The sequence below is a fragment of the Dryobates pubescens genome, chromosome 31 (genome assembly GCF_014839835.1).
Source record: "Dryobates pubescens isolate bDryPub1 chromosome 31, bDryPub1.pri, whole genome shotgun sequence".
NCBI classification, from domain to species: domain Eukaryota; kingdom Metazoa; phylum Chordata; class Aves; order Piciformes; family Picidae; genus Dryobates; species Dryobates pubescens.
In genome coordinates this window covers 10178386-10195634 of record NC_071642.1, presented here as the reverse complement: position 1 = coordinate 10195634, position 17249 = coordinate 10178386, and the positions used below count along the sequence as shown (strand labels likewise).

At 46.8% G+C, this 17249-nt stretch overlaps 1 protein-coding gene across 3 annotated transcripts in view; it reads right to left on the bottom strand.

Annotated features, from left to right (window-relative positions):
• UNC5D (unc-5 netrin receptor D) overlaps positions 1-17249 on the bottom strand; it is a 134840-nt gene that overhangs the window by 25934 nt on the left and 91657 nt on the right. For 2 of the 3 annotated variants that reach the window (XM_009901619.2, XM_054174889.1), the window contains exons 5-8: positions 9054-9234; positions 8142-8309; positions 6695-6859; positions 1090-1122 (exon numbers count right to left, since the gene is read on the bottom strand). In XM_009901619.2, the coding sequence (XP_009899921.2) occupies positions 1090-1122; positions 6695-6859; positions 8142-8309; positions 9054-9234 (547 nt within the window). The remainder of the gene's footprint in view (positions 1-1089; positions 1123-6694; positions 6860-8141; positions 8310-9053; positions 9235-17249) is intronic. The other variant, XM_054174888.1, reaches the window with a different exon arrangement.

Here is a 17249-nt window from a genome sequence, read left to right as displayed (position 1 = left end):
TTTGAGTCCAACTGCTAACCCAGCACTGCCAGCTCACCACTAAACTATGGCCCTCAGCACCGCATCTTCACAGCTTTGAAGCCTCTCCAGGGATGGGGACTCCACCACCTCTCTGTGCAGACTGTTTCGATGCCTGGCCACTGTTTCAGTGATTAAATTCTTCCTAACCCAGCTCAGGTCAGGATTTCCAACTGCCTTCCTAATGATTTAGGGCCCAAGTTCCATCAAATTCCAAGCAATCTGGTCCCCTTATGCTCCTATATCCTGGGGAGATACTCAGACTTCAAACCTACAGGCTTTATAACACATAACAGAAGAATCTATGCTCAAAGAAGATCGAAACAATTGTCTGTGGTACTTCTCAGTACAGCTGGAGTGTTGGCCTAAGTCCTTCAAAGGAATCAAGCCCAAAAGGTGCTTAGAAATCTGTTTGTCAAAAATTCAAAGACCATTTTCTTGTTGAAAATGAAGCCATCAAAAATCTTCTGAACTGTGTGGTTGGTTCCTGGAAGACTGAAATCAATCTCAGTCTAAGAAACAAGGAGTGCAGGACAGAAGTCCCCAGAGCAGTCCATCAATGATATCTTCACGCTCTTTGCAGGCTAAAGATATAAATCCCTTCACCAGCTGATAAATGAAGGCTGAAGTGAGCTGAACAAGATCAGACAGAGCCAGCAGTGGAACCAGGTTTGAACCAAGAAAGCCAAATTCAGTGCACTAAAGGTTGGTTTGTTTGGGTTGTTTTTTTTCCAATTACAAACCTTCAAGAGATCAATTTCACAAGATCAGGGCTGCAAAAAGGGCTCCCACTCAGACCCAGATTACTCAGGAATGGTCACTACCCTCTTTCCAGTCTAACCTTATCCTCATTTCCCTCTTCCTTCCAGTCTAACCTTATGCTCATTACCCTCCTTCCAGTCTAGCCCTATGATCACAACACTGCCAAGATGTTTTAAGCAGACCTCAAAGCCTTTCATGTAACCTTTGGTTTTATTTAGCTCCTAAACAAATAGAATGGCAGAAAAGATGAGGAAAAATCAATCATATTTACAAGAGGAAAAGACAACCAAGAAAAACCAAGAAACTTACTTTGGGATTTTATTTCATGAAGAGGTTTTTTATCTGAGAGAGAAAGAGAAAGAGAGAAGGAGAGAGAGAAAGTTGCACTTAATAAATTTACATGGAGCACATCTGTTTCCTATATCACTTCTGTCTAGCTCTATAAATGAAACATTTTCTGCTTGTTTGCTGACTACATGAATATTTTATGTTGTCCATTTCCACCACCACCACCACTCCCCCCCCATCCTCTTTTTTTCCCCTTCCCTCTGAATCTCAGAATGTTTCTTTGCAGTAATTTCTCACTTGGTTGATTCAAGCATTTGTTAGCTTTATTGGATGCTTTTATTTAGAATATTATTAGCTCTCAGCAAAGGTTGTGCAATACTTTGAGGCAGATCCCTGGGCAAAGAAAATCAGTTGAGGATTAAGGATTTCTTTGCATGCTTGAGGTATGGAAAGGTTAGGGATGGACATTCATAAGGTAAATTTATAAAGCATGAAAATGTGCAATGCATTCACATTTATGTGCCTAAACATACACCAATGATGACATCTCTGGGTGTATAGGAAGCACAGACACTCAAGGTACTCCCAGACATATGCAAATATATTCTAAATTGGGTTTAGGGGCTCCTCTGCCTCGCTTGTAGTAAGCATTTGGAGCTATCCTTTAGAACCTTAGGCCTGGAAAAGTAATCTTCAGAAAGCAGCTTTCCTGGGCAGCCCTGACTGAGTGCAACTGCTCCAATACCTTTAGCTGAAAGGTTGGCTGAAGAAAACACCAAACCACAACAATTAACTGACTCAGCTCTACAAAAGCTGACTGAGGCCACAATTAAACTTAATCAGACAGAACAAAACTCAGGGCACAAATCCTTCCATGGCAAAGACCAAACCCATTTTGTAGGTGCCCTGCCTTGAAAGGAAATTCCCTTGGAGCTGTTGCTTGATTTCCCTTGTGGGTTTTGTTCTGTATGAAGGACCTGGCCCTGGCCACCTCTAGAGGTCTGTTATCAGCTCAGTCACTGTTCCTGCAATCCTGTCATCTACCCTGGGAAACTTTGGTCCTCATGGAAGCACATCCAAGGTACCAGAGGCTCAGCTTTGTGCTATGCAATGCACTAATGTCAGCAAATGCTTGTGAGGAACCTTTCACTGTATTTACTCTTTGTGAAAGCAATCAGTTTCATAACATTGAACCCAAAAGATCTTGGCTTTGCCAAAAAACCACTTCTGGTGTGGGTTGTTGCTTTGTTGGTGTCCCTCCCCTCCCCCCCCCCCTTTTTTTTTTTTTGAAGCTGTTTTTATTTCTGTGAGGAAATGATGCACACAAACAGCAAATGAATAGTGCCAGGCATGAGCCGTGTGCAGTGGAAGCAAACATTTCCGTGCTGCTGACACACACCCAGGGCTGCACTAGGACTGAAATGTGTTTTGCCATCTAAACTGGTGAGCTCTCCAGAGCCAGGGGGCCTCCTGCCAATATTCTGTACCATGACTGCTTGCCAAAATGGGAAAACAAAACTCTTTGTGATTTATGATGCAGTAGTAAAAACCTGGTTGTTGTTCACCTGCTTATAGCCTACTTGTTTGATTTCTTTTGAGGGGCACTGGGAAAAAACAAAAAAATCAATAGGTTTTGAAGTCATAAAAAAACCCAAAACAACTTTAAAGCAAATAGATAAAAGTACAAAGAAACAACCACAACAAAAAAATCCAACTGTGTAAAACTCTCTCATTTATGCAAAGAAAAAGCTTTCACCTCTGCAAGACAGAGAGAAAGGTTTGCTACTGAGAGTACTGGCAAGGAATAAACAAGGAAAGAGCAACTATGCAGGGAACTAGGAACTGATCAGCACTATATGGAGTGCCAGGGACCTTTGTATGCCAAGTGAGTCTCTGGTTTTCTCCCAGCTTGGCCAGTCTGGCAATCTCCCACATACCTCAACCCCAAAACACTTCTACTTTTCTTCTGGATCTAAGTTTACATTTAATCAGCTTTTTATTGAAGTCGTAGAATCATAGAGCTGTTAGGGTTGGAAGGGACCTCAAGGATCATCCAGTTCCAACCCCCCTGCCATGGGCAGGGACACCTCACACTACAGCAGGTTGCTCACAGCCACATCCAGCCTGGCCTTAAAAAGCCTCCAGGGATGAGGGTTCCACCACCTCCCTGGGTAACCTGTTCCTGGGTCTCACCACCCTAGAATATAATAGAACCCTCATGGGGAAAAGCTTCTCCCTAGAAGAAGAAAAGTCCTAGAAGAAATTAACTGAATTGAAAGAAAAGGCCTTTCAGTTGCTCCCCAGGGAAGGATAGGACTACCTGGATCTTTCCAGCGAGTTAAAAACCCAAGTGAGAAGAAGGCTGTTCCTGTGAATGACCTGGTCTGGGTTGGCTCTCTCTGTGGTGTTCCCAACCTCTCCTGTTCTATCACCATGTCATTTACTGACTCCAAATCTGTAAATTCCTGCTTCTGTGTTCCTGGCATCTCAGGTTCTCACCCTTACTTTCCTTGCAGTTCTTCTTTGTTAACCAAAGAAACATTTCATTTCTATTTTTGCCTCACAAAAGGCACAAAGTTAACAAGTTGTGCCTGATAAATAACCTCCAAGAGATTAGTTTTCTGTAGCACACTGCTGCAGTTCCTTCCCAATTCCCCATGGGATGGAGAGCAGAGCAGAAAAGACACTTATTGGAAGATGAACAGGGGAGAAAAAGACTTCTAAAAAATAGGGCAATTGCATCAATTCCTATTAGCTGAGAAAGCAATTACAGCCCTAAAAATAATCTGACACAAATATATCCATACAGCACGACCCATAAAGGAGCAACAGTCTCACGCTGCGAGAGGAAAGAACCCAAGACACTCAGTGCTCCAGACTCTGAATTCCCCTGGAAATTCAGCTTTTGGAGCTAACTCACACCCTGCTAGGACCCAGCAGAGCAGGAGGAGGAGAGATGAGATGACTACAACATAAAGAACAAGTTGGCCAGAGCTGGTCTGGGCTCTGCTCATCTCCTAACAGCTTCTGTAGCACAAGGCTTTACCTTCCTCTTTCACCACTTTGCTTACTCAGTTCAGCGAAGGACTGTTGGAGATGAAGGATAATGCTGACAATATGCTCAGCTCCAAATGACACCTCAGAAGATTTCCCCTCCCCCCCAAAATACCTGGAGATCAGTTTCTGATCCCACTATTAGGTGAAAAATTGCTGGTGTGTGCAGCAGAGAGAACTCTTCTGCTCTGTTTGTCTTTGAATTAATATTAGAGTGGTGCTGTTGGTTCAGTTTCCTTCACTCCCATCTCACCTTAGAAAGGGAACAGAAATATTTTACCCAGGGAGATTGCTGCTTGGAAAAATCCAGCAGCAGCTCCTTCCCCCTCCCCTCCCCTCCCCACTCAGCAATGGGCAGAGAATTTCATTTGGTTAATTTGAAGGAGCACTGCTTTGATGCCACCACGTGCACCCCTGGCAGGCTTAGCTGTTCACCAGCTTTTCATGTCAATCAAAGCATTTGGGGGTTATTACTTATGCCACTTGCCCCTCTGCAAAGTGATTTTGACAGCTCATTTTCAACACCCAAGTTGTCTCTCACAGCTGACACCAAGCTGGTCACATCTGCACAGAATTTACTCATGGCTTTAAAACACTGCTTTCTGTAGCTTTGGTTTACCCCAGGCTTCCAGATCTTTGTAGCAAAGAGGGGGAGTTCTGTAATTTTTAACTGTGAAAATCAGTCCTGTTCTCAGGATCACAGGAAAGACACATAATTCCAACAGCAAAAAGCTTGACCCAATGGTAACAAGTGTGTGGCAGAACTCCCCCATGGAATGAAGCCATCACCAACAAGTAAAATATGAATCATGACCCTCAGTGCTTAAGAGCCAGCTGCTAAGGACCAGCTCTTCCCCAGGCCACATTCTCCTTTCAGACCAGCACTGTTGGTTCCTCCACCTCTAAAGCTTAAGTGCAGCATGGATATGACACTCAGGGCTGCCACACAACCACACAGTTCTGACCAGGTGTTCTCAAAGCAGGACAGGTAACCTTCACCACCCTGCAGTGTCATTAAGGCTTTTCTTGCAAGCAGTGACCAGACCAGGGCCACCTCTCATGAGCTCTGGTGAAAACCACAGAAGGAACCAACTAGATGGGAAGTCAACTCCTGAGTGTCACAAACAAGGAGAAGCTTGCAGGCCTCAGCTGCATCTTTTCATGCCCCTTTCAATGCATCCTCCTGACAGCCTCCCAATGGAAATGCTAATCTGCAGGCATGAATGCAGTCTGGATTGATCCAGCCATCTGCAGGGAAGGGCATTCACTGAATGTGTAGGAAGGAGAAAGACCTCAGAAAACATCTTGTGATCATCACACAGGTCCTCAAAAGCTGCATGAATTGCAGTGCTCCCAAACTCTCACCACTTAACTCTTTTCTAAAGCTCAGGGAAGGAGAACAAAGTTTGCATTTCAATTTCTGTCCTTTTTAAACGCTGAGGCTTGGCTGCTCCACACCTTGGAGCTGGAGAGCTGCTCTGTAACCCTGGAAACTTCAAGTAGTTGGAAGCATAGAGCAAGAGTGCTGGGTATTCCCTGCCTCCAAGCCCAAACAAATCTCCATTTCATGTCTCAGCTGCAGTATTTGCAGTCCTGAAGCCTGAACAAACACACAGGATGCTGCCTGACATTAAGACACTATTAAAATCTCAGGGCTAAAAAGGGATTTACTTTTGTTCATCATTTTCCTCACCTCACCAGTGGTACTTCATTGAAGAATTAGGTTGGGCACAGCAGCTGTTTCTTTCTGGAGCTGCCAAGCAGTGCTGGGAAGGTGCCCATGGTGGGGGGTGATGGTGAGCAGCACAAGGCTTAGGGTTTACAGCCATGATCCCTCTGTTGTGTGAGTCATGGTGGAAGGAAAAATGACTGCACATAAATGCAAAAGATCAAGAAGGAAGGGCAATGCAGTATCCCAGGCACAGCATCATGGACAGGGAATGGCTACCACTTCATTCCACCGAGGAATAAACTTGGGAATCTCTTCTTTATTTTGAGACTCTGCAGCTGGCTCAGGGTTTGCTGCAGCTCTACAGCTGCAGGGTTGATTTCTTGGCTCCTACTCGCTTGTTGATAGTAGCAAGCACCAAATGCCAGATGCTTTCCAGACATTAATGAAGGGCAAATCCTTTCACAGGGAACTCACCACAGAGTAGATTTGCCTTTATTTAACTTCTGTGTTAAAGGCAACAAATGGAGTAAACTTTGACCTTAAACAGCTCTTTTACTGACTACTCACATTGGTGCTTTGCCAATTTCCTTGCAAGAAAAAGGTAGAAGGCCAAGTAGCACATCCTGGGAGATGTGTGGCAGCAGATGGTCCTAGCTACACATTGCAAAAACCTCTTTCTTTGGCTCTCCAGAATCAGCTGATAATAAATAGGTAGAATCCATGCTACACACATCCAGTGCCCAGGAAACCACTGTGGATTTCAGGCTTCACATGCACAACCTAGCAGCACACTCATGTTCAGCCAGAGGAGTTCCACTGTGGTGGGTCTGTGGCAGATCCACCACCTTACCTGGATTACAGTCCCCCCCCAAACCCAGTTCAGTGCCAGCTGTGACTCACCTTGAATGCAAAGCCCATCGGTGCAGTTCTCCGACTCCTGGCCCAAGCCCTCGCAGAACTTTCCCCCGTTCCTGGGAGCAGGAGAGATGCACTCCCGGACCCTCAGGTGCTCACACTCTGGGCTGCACACAGACCACTCACTCCACACCTCCCAGCTGCCATCCACTGGGTGGAGAAAGGGAAAAAAAAAAAAAACCACACCAAAAATCATTGCCTGTGATTATATGGTTCTAGATCAAACTGGTGTAGTGAAGAGGTCCTCCCAAGAACACTCGGTGTGTAACTCTCCTCAGGTCACAGGAAGTAAATCAAAGCAGAATTCTCATGCAAGGGGTAGCTTTAGATCCATAAAATACAGATCTCATACCACCTTGAGGGTGCAGGACAGGAGCCCCTGCAAAGGGCACCCAGGAGGGAACACCCTGCAAATCCAGTCAAGAACTGCAGGAGGAAACATTTCCTTTGCCAGCCAGCTCTTAGTTTCTAATCTTTCAGTACAAATTCTGCCTTCAAACCGGGCTGATGTGGAGAGGCTGCACATGGACAAATGCTGACATTTACAAAATCCAGCAGAGCTGACTTGGAGGCTTCTGGGTAGTGCCCTCAGCAAGACAACAGATCAATATCCTGCTTTGCTGACTGACTTATAGCTGTCTCTGACCCTGTCCCAAACCAGAAGGCTTTTCACAGCTCCCTTTCCTTTGCATGCATCAGTCAAATTGAAGAACAGTCAGATGATGACAGAGACACAAATAGCAGCAGGTTCCTTAAATCCCAGTTCAGGCCATGTTGTACCTAAAAACTCATTAAGTCTAGAAGAGAGATTTGCCAGAATCCAGAGAAATTATGCTGTGACCACAAAAACGACAGGCAAACAGAAACTCTTCAAACACCCACACAGACAATCCTGCTTTCTTTAGCTGTGTGAAACATCAGTTCCAGTGTCAGGAAAAGGGGGATGCAGGTGGACAAATGAGTCCAGGGAACTAACACCATGCTCCACATACAGCAGAAGCTCCATTTCAAAAGGTTAATAACACTTGGAAGCAAACTTTTGCAAGCCAAATAATGCTTTTACATGAAGCTCCAACTTGGGTCTCTGTGTTTCTCTCTAGGGTCACTATCATCACCTCCCTTTCTCTACACTCTCCCCCTCTCACACATGGTTTTTCACACTGAACCCACTGCAGTTTTGGGGCCATGGGGATCATTCTGGGGCAGTTCATCTGGCTTCAGTGTAAGTTAAAGCACTGACAAACCTGGCAGCTCAGACTGCAGGTGCCTCTGGAGGGCTCTGAGCTGCAGTCTAAACAAGGATGGAAGCATTTCCCCTTCCCTTTGACCTCAGCAGGCTCCTCAAAGCACAGCTGTCTAACCTGGCACTTCAGACTGAAGAGCTCTCCCATAAAGTGACATCCAAAGTCATTCTTTAGCAGACACAACTCACCAGGGCAAAGAGAAGTGCAGGTGATTTTCTGCACTGACATTCCTTCACAGAAGGCACCTCCATTGAGGGGAGCAGGGTTGGTGCAGGTCCGAGAGCGCTTCTGCCAGCCCCGTCCGCACCGCGCGTTGCAGTTCGACCACTCGGTCCATGAGGACCAACCTCCATTAACTGCAAAACACAAAGGGGGTTGTGGTCATGGCAGGGATGCTAAGAGACATCAAGCAAGAAATCTGATCAGATCATTCCAAGTAATCAACAGAATGTTAAGGGGTGGAAGGAACCTCCAGAAATCATGTCTAACACCCTGCCAGAGCAGGATCACCCAGGGCAGGTCACACAAGAGCTCACCCAGGTGGGGCTGGAAAGTCCCCAGAGAAGGAGACTCCACAACCTCCCTGGGCAGCCTGCTCCAGGGCTCCAGCACCCTCACAGTGAAGAAGTTTCTCCTCATGCTGAGATGGAACCTTCTGGGTTCCAGCTCGTACCTGTTGTGCTTTGTCCTATCACTGGGCACCACCAAACAGAGCCTGGCCCCTTCATCCTGACCCCCACCCCTCAGATACTTATAGACACTGAGCAGATCCCCTCTCAGCCTTCTCATCTCCAGACTAAATAGCCCCAGGGCTCTCAGGCTTTCTCCATAGTCCCCCAGTCATCTTCGTAGCTCTCTATTGGATTCTCCCCAGCAGCTCCCTGTCTCTCTTGAACTGGGAAGCCCAAAACTGGACACAGCATTCCAGCTGTGGACTCAGCAGAGCAGAATGGGAGGAGAACCTCCCTAGCCCTGCTGGCCACACTTTCCTTGATGCACGCCAGGGTGCCCTTGGCCCTCTTGGTCAGAAGGGCAAGGATGTAGCCCAGCAATAAAAGCAGAGGTGGAAGTTTTCCCATGCTGATGAGGTTTTCACTGACCATACACCACGACTGTGGCAGACATGCTCCTTCTCTTGGCCACGATGTTGGCGGCCATGCAGGTGTAGTTCCCCGAGTCAGACAGCCGAGCCTGGCGGATGATGAGGTTGTGGTCTGCTCTGGTGTCGATGTTCTCATCCAGGTTGGAATCGATGGGCTCCTCATTCTTTAACCATTCCACCTGGAAAGGGTTGGAGCAGAGAAGAACGTGAAGTAGGAAAGGAAAAGGCAGAAGCATGACTTCTGCAGAAGTAAAAAGCAGCCAAGTGAAGGCTGGTGTCTTGGGATTGTGATGTCATTAACCTAAAGGGAAATACTTCCTGACACTCAAGGAACAGAGACGTGACCAATGGAGAGTCTCACCACCCTCCTACTGAAGAGCTGCTCCCTCAGCTCCAGTGTAACCCTGCTCTCCCTCGGCTTCAAACCATTTCCCCTTTGTCCTGTCTCTAGACACTCTCAGGAACAGTCCCTCTGCAGCCTTCCTGCAGGATGCCTCCAGGTATTGGAAGACAGCTCTAAGGTTCCCCCTGGAGTCTTCTCTCCTGTAGGCTGAACAACCCCTGCTCCCTCAGCCTGTCCTCATAGCAGAGGTGCTCCAGCCCTTGGACATGTAATAAATATCATTAATTCCACTCTTTTGGGGGAGTCAGGATGATGACATCACACAGGGTGGAAGATTCCCAATTTACATAACCATTCTTAACCACAGACCACCAGTGCTCATTATCGAGACACACAACCACCAGGAAATGCTGGGGGCAGCAGATTTCAATACATCTTCACTACTTCACCAACCAACATACCCCTAAGCAGACCCAAGAATAACACTGCAAGACATTTCTCTACTTGGTACATCTAAAACCAACCAGTTGAGGCTCAGGGTCAGCTGCTGTTACTGAAATGAAACATTAAAGATAGGACCAGAATCAACATAGTCTGTTCAAAGACTGAATGAAATGTGAGTTGTTTGAATAGCTTTTCCCAGACCTGAAGGAGGTATGGCTGTAGCCTCGAGTCAAACTCCCTTCTCTTCTCAGTTCAGATGAATAACCCTGTTTAGGAACTTGTGGAAGGACTTGGAACTTGGTGGTAATGAGCTTATGGATTTGCTAGCTACAGGCATTCATTAGCACACTGCTCTGCGCAGATGGTCTGCAATTTGTAGATTTTCCAGTTTATAAACAAATCTGCAAAGGCTGACCATCAAAGCCAATTAGATTTCATGCCAGGCAGCAGGTTTCCCCTTCCAGGAGCATCAGTCATTTTGGTGAGGTGGGGACAGGAGATGTGCAACTGCCACATCCACAGCTTCTGGTGGCCCGGCACTGCAGCGGTCAGTTGGGAGCCTCCCTCAAGGAGGACTGGGGTCTGTGGTGCTCTCTCCTGAATGGTGCCTGGAGTTAAACACAGCCTTTGCTTTACACATCTGGCAAGGGATGAGGCATGTTCTACATTTCACTCTGAGGGGAGTTACAAGCTTTTAGCTCTCTGGACACTCCCTCAAACTGCAGTTAGGCAGAGCTGGTCACAAAGGCAGAACATCCCCTTCACAGCCACAGATGGCCAGGCACAGCTCTGGGGCTGCAACCACACACACAGCCTAAATCCAGCAGTGCTGAACTCTTCCCTTCATAACATCCCTTTGAATGCATCTAATTTTCCTTTGGTCTGAGAAAGAGGAGGAACAATCCAGCAAAACCCACTTACCATTCAGTTCCCCTTCTGCAGTTAACTTTAATAATAATTACCAGAGGAGGGCTGCAGTTTAAATTATGGAGCAGCAGCAGTGGCATAAATCAAGTGACAGAAATTCAATGGCCACAGTCAGAATTAAACTCACTTTCTGTGCACTGTAATGACAAACATGTCTGATACTGCTGGAGTTCATCATTTCCCAGATATGTTTATACAGTTTGCATTTGCACTCTCCTCAGCTCAGAGGGGTTGGCAGGGCGGCCAGGGGGTGGCACAGGAGGGTTCCAAGTCCCCACTGCTGTTACACCAGCACTTTTCCAGGGGGCAATGCCCACTGATCCAGGCTTTCCTGAGCCTAGGGTTGCAAGGCTTGGGGGAATGAAAAAAACATTTACATTAAAGCAAAGCATTTAAAAGAAAGATGATCACAGTGAAGGGAGAACATTAAGCAGACGGAACATAAACATGAAAGCGTTGAGAGATGTGCGATCAGATGATGATTTGTGAGGGCACACAGTACCTTTTGCTTCTTATCTGGAGGCTTGATGACACTGTGAATCCTCATCTCTAATTCCAGCCTTCCACTCCCCTCAAAAAAACCCAAAACCTCACAAACAACAAACCCAGAGATCTCCAAACTCATTCACTGCCTTTGCCTCTGCAGACAAATGCTTTCAAAGGGGAGAACCGAGGCATGAATTTATAGGCTGCGCAGATAAGCTTGCAGGAGTCAGGGTGACAAGAGGTTGTTGTTACTTGCAGTGATGCAGCCTTTGGAAACAAAACTCAGCACACACAGATATGCAACAGCCACAAAACACCCAAGGAAAAAGAACCCACATAAAGGCAACAAAGAAACCTGCAGCGGATCTGTGCTGCAAGGAGGCACAGTGCTCTGAGCTGCCAACCTGCACTGCCTGAAGAGCAGCAGACTCCAAAGTCATTAGCACTTAACTTCCCTCACTTGATCATCAGTGGAGGTCACCCAGTGGCTTGCAACAGGATGAAATAAACTTCCTTTTTTTAAGAAGAATTGCTGTGTCTGAAGAGCTTAAATGTTTCCATCTCGAACTAGACTTAGAAACTGCTATAATCTGCCATGAGTTGCTCTGAAGCTCTCCTTTTTCTTTCCCCTCGCATTAAATCTGCCCAGAATTAAACCCCCCTCCCCCAATGTCTAACACAGGCTAATCACATCATGATCTAGCAAAGAAATGCAGGGGCAGATATAGATTAACTCAGCCACTGCATATTGGGTGGCAGCAGAGGAATTAGCATAATCAGAAATTTGTTCCAGTTACAGAAGGCAATTACCAAAGACCAGCTTACAGCATTATCACAGCAAAATCAGTTAAATACACCATAGCCAAGGCAGATTACCACAGGAGTTAGCCAACCCTTTTCCTCTAAAAATGAAGCTCATCCCTACTCATCCCTAGTTCTGTCTCCTATGTGGAACATTAACCCAGCCTGGCAGCGTCGCAGGGACACAACTGCTGATGGGGTAGCAGGTGATGGAGTCTCACTGTGCTTAGGTATCCATACAAAACACCATGGCCACACAGCTTCCCATCCAAACACTCTGGAGACTTGCAAATATCCACGAGAAAATGGATAGAGGCAGAGCTGAGACTGGCAAAGGTCATAGAATGGTTTGGGTTGGAAGAGGTCACAAAGATGATCCAGTGCCAACCCTCCTGTCGTGATCAGGGACACCTCCCACCAGCCCAGGTTGCTCAAGACCTCATCCAACCTGGCCTTGAACACCTCCAGGGAGGGGCCATCCACAACCTCCAAAGGTCTCTACAGTTCCCTGAAGGCTCTGCCCATTGCACGGGTTACACTTGTGGCTTGCATGGCAAAAAGCTACCAAATGATGCCTCAGAATCTCAGCTGCTTTGGAGCTTGAAGGCAGTATCACTGGGAGCATCTTACTGCCCTTTGACAGGCACCATGTTGGGCCTTCACCTGGACATCACCTGTGCCATACAAGGAGAAAAGCTGAGTGACTCCAGATGAGGAAATGCCATTCTGGCTGAGCATGGCTCCTCCTTTCCAGATTTGAGAGGGAGGCTACACAGCTGAGAAAACCTCCTGCAAGGCAGAAGAATCTCCCTACTTGCAGCAACAACACTTATGCTTTGTGTTTGCTTGGTTTAATACCAAACTTATTAGTTAAACCTTGACGATTAGAGTAGGTCAGATACCAGTTCCAGGCCTGAAGTGCTGAGAGCTCTTCATCAATTGTTCCATCTAATTTAAACATCCCAAGAGCTGGCTGCCCATGACTGAATTCTCTATTCTTCCCAGAGTATTTTGTTTGAGACTATAAAGAGATTTAGCACCCAACAGGAACAATCCAGCTCTGAGTTCTTTTTGTAGGTCAGAAAACAAAGGATCCTCAGCCCTGCTGCTTTTAGATTATACAATCCTGCCCTTTAAACACAACATCTGACTTTCTCCTGTGGTCAATAAGCAGAGTACATATATATATATATCAAAGATAATATAGTTAGAATGTCAGCTTCTCTTCAAGAGGGAATCAATTGCTTTCTCAGTGCAACATAAACACTTCAGGATTTGAAGATGGGAAAGGTCAACACCCAGCTGACAGCAGCAGAGATGTTTCTCCTAGCATGAGCAATTTGCAGGTTTTAAATATTCTCTCAGGTGGAGAAAGCAGGAAACACATCCTCCACCTTCTTTCTGAGCCCACCCCAACGTTGTTGGACTGGCCAGTATTTGTGTCTTCCAGGTGAAACTCTTTTGTCAGGCCCAGATGTAATTAGTATTTTAAACACAGCTCCAACAGAGCAGTGCTTAGCAAGTGTGGTGTAGAATGCAGTGGCTGAGTCTGTGCAGGCTGCTGGGGAGGCTGCAGGCAACTGCCCCAAACACAGCTGGACCTCACACTTCCACAGGTTCCCAGAATGGTTTAGGTTTTAGTCTACTCTGAGGGCAACAAAGTTGGTGAGGGCTTTGGAACACAAGCCCTATGAGGAGAGACTGGGGTTGCTTAACCTGGAGAGGAGGAGGCTCAGGGGAGACCTTATTGCTCTCTGCACTACCTGGAGGGAGGTTGCAAACAGGCAGAGGTTGGTCTCTTCTCCCAGGCAACCAGCATCAGAACAAGAGGACATAGTCTCAAGCTGCACCAGGGGAGGTTTAGGCTGGAGGTTAGGAAGAAGTTCTACACAGAGAGAGGGATTGCCCATTGGAATGTGCTGCCCAGGGAGGTGGTGGAGTCACTATAATTGGAGCTGTTTAGGAGGAAACTTGATAGGGTGCTTGGTGCCATGGGTTAGTTGATTAGGTGGTGCTGGGTGACAGGTTGGACCTGATGATCTCAAAGGTCTCCCAACCTGCTTTATTCTATTCTAAGGTTGGAAAGGAGCTTAAAGATCATCCAGTCCCAACCCCATGCCATGGGCAGGGACACCTCCCACCAGCCCAGGTTGCTTGAGGCCTCATCCGATCCAGTCCTGAACTCCTCCAGGGAGGTGCTCCTTGTAGAGAGGCAGAAGCCATCACTTTTTGAGCAGGCAGAAGCACAAGCAGCACACCAGGGAGTGTGACCAAACAGCAAGTTTACAAGTGACAGCGATGGTAAATACTGCTGAGATGTGTGGCTGCACCTGACTTGATGTTAATTCAAAACCAATGACCTGGGATGAAAGTGCTTTGTAACTCCACATTTTGCTCATGGCTCATAGATTCCTCAAGCATTTTTTCTCTTCTGATTTCTTTATTCTCAAAGGTCTCCTCCACAGATCTGCCTACTGCAGCTGAAGGTGCCCATTGTCTTGTCATTGCTAACATTAGCTCTAACTCAGAGAGAATCAGAATCCTCTATATGGTAAGAAATGTTATCCAAAATTCCAGGTTTAGGGTGAAGGTGTTAAAAATAACCACAAGTGGTACAGATAAATGCAAAGATTCCTGGGACAGAGAGGACCCAAAGAAAGCCTGTCCTAAAAACAAGAGACAAATGTCTTGACACACAGACCATACCAAGAAGATGCAACAAGAAATAATCTGGAATGTTGGTGCATTTGTATGCCTGTGTCCTTCATCTGATGTGTCCTGCACTTAGCTTTTTAATTAGACAATCCTAGCATGGCTCAGGTTGGAAAGTACCTCAGAGATGCTCTGCTCCAACCTCCCACCCACAGACAGGGACACCTCTCAACCAGACTCAGCTGCTCAAGTCCTCATCCAGGGACACCTTCCAACCAGACTCAGCTGCTCAAGTCCTCATCCAGCCTAGCCATGAACACCACCAGGGAGAAGCCATCCACAGCCTCCCTGGGCAGCCTATTCCAGAGTCTCACCACCCTCACACTGAAGAACTTCCTCCTCTGCTCCAGTCTAACCCTGCTCTCCCTCAGCTTCAAATCATTCCCCACCTTGGCCTGTCTCTGGACACCCTCAGGAAAAGTCCTCCTGCAGCCTTCCTGCAGGATCCCTTCAGGTTTGTTTCTGTGCTTTGAAACCACAACCAAAAAAATTCAAGTTGCTGGCAAATCCAGATTAGGGGAACAGAGACAAATGCAGATGGGAGGGGGTGAGTCAGGATGAGGAAGCACAATAGGAAAGGTGACAGTCTGTAAGTGTACCTCAACTTGAAACGCTAAAGGTGGGCAAGAAGTTGACTCAGAGAGGCTATTTTAAAACACTGTTAGAAAGATACATTGCTAAATATGCCACAGCTAATGAGACATTGGCTGATTGTTAAAGATTACAATCAGATCCCCAAATAAAATTATCTTTCTTCCTATTTTTTGGTGAAGTAAGTCTCTAACATTAATTGGAACACTTTCTGTTTCTTTTTCCTTGGTGGGATTGTTGGGGTTTTTTCATAAGCCTCCAGGAAAATAAAAAATTATGGATGAATCAGCACTGATAAACCCAAAGGTTATTATCTGGCCTTCTAGGGTAGTTTTCCAGTGGGGCAGAGCACACAAATGACTTCAATTATTTCACAGTAAGCAAAAAAGAACTGATCCAGCTGAAACTCAGATCCTAGTCCCTTGACTCTGAAGCTCAGCAATATTAGTGAGCAGATGAGACTCAGCTCCAGCTTTTCTTCTGAATAACTCAGAACCTGAGCACACAGAATAGAATTAACCAGCTTGGAAGAGACCTTTGAGATCATTAAGTCCAACCTATCACCCAGCACCATCTGATCAACTAAACACCATGGCACCAAGCACCCCATCAAAGTCTTTTCCTAAACACCTCCAGTGATGGTGACTCCACCACCTCCCTGGGCAGCACAACCCAATGGCCACAAACTCTTTCTATGAACTTCTTCCTAACATCCAGCCTAAACCTCCCCTGGCACAGCTTGAGACTGCATCCTCTTGTTCTGTTGGTGGTTGTGTGGGAGAAGAGACCAACCCCCACCTGGCTACAGCCTCCCTTCAGGAGGTTGTAGAGAGCCTCCTCTTCTCCAGGCTAAGCAACCCCAGCTCCCTCAGCCTCACCTCACAGGACTGTGCTCCAGACCCCTCCCCAGCTTTGTTGCCCTTCTCTGGACACATTCAAGCAACTCAACTCAACTCAACTAGATGATCTCACAGAGCACTCCACACACCTCAGGTCAGGGTGTGCAGGGCACACTCTGTTTCTCAGGGCAGTGACTGTGCCCCTGCACTGGGCACTGTTGAAGCCCCACCAAGAGTCCTGAGTTCAGTTTTGAGTCCCTCACTCCAAGAAGGACATTGAGGTGCTGGAGCAAGTGTCTCAGGGAGGTGGAGGTTGGTCTCTTCTCCCTGTTATTAGGTGATAGAAGGAGAGAAAAAGGCTTGAAATTGTGCCAGGGGAGGGTTAGGTTGGAGATGAGGAAAAATTTCTTTGCTGCAAGAGTGGTCAGGGGTTGGAACTGGCTGCCCAGGGAGGTGGAGGAGTCCCCATGCCTGGAGGTGTTTAAGAAACCTGTGGCCGTGGCACTCTGGGACATGGTTCAGTGGCCAGGGTGTTTTTCCAACCCAAACAATTCTATGGTTCTGTTGAGAATGAGGATGGGTAGAAGGAAACAAACTAAAGCTAAAGGCTCCAGATTACCAAACACACTGAAGATGCAACCTTCAGGACTCAGAGAAAAACCCAAACAAGACCTCTAGGCACTTGCAGAGCACCAAGAAACAACCACAACAGTTGCTCCTCCTGCTGGCCAGAAAAGCAGGGGGTGTTGGTAAAGTCTTGTTCAGCCAAAACATCCACCACAGCAGTTTCCAAATCCTTGCAGCACTCCCTCAAACAATTACCTTTAGAATCACAAACACAATCCTTAAGTCTCACAGTTTCCCCTTTCGTGTCCAGTTCTGGACCCCCTATTACAAGAGGAATATAGACATGCTGGAAGGTGTCCAGAGAAGGGCCAGGACGATGAGCAGAGGGCTGGAGCACCTCTCCTATGAGCACAGACTGAAGGAGTTGGGGCTGTTCAGTCTGGAGAAGAGAAGGCTCCAAGGTGACCTAATTGTGACCTTCCAG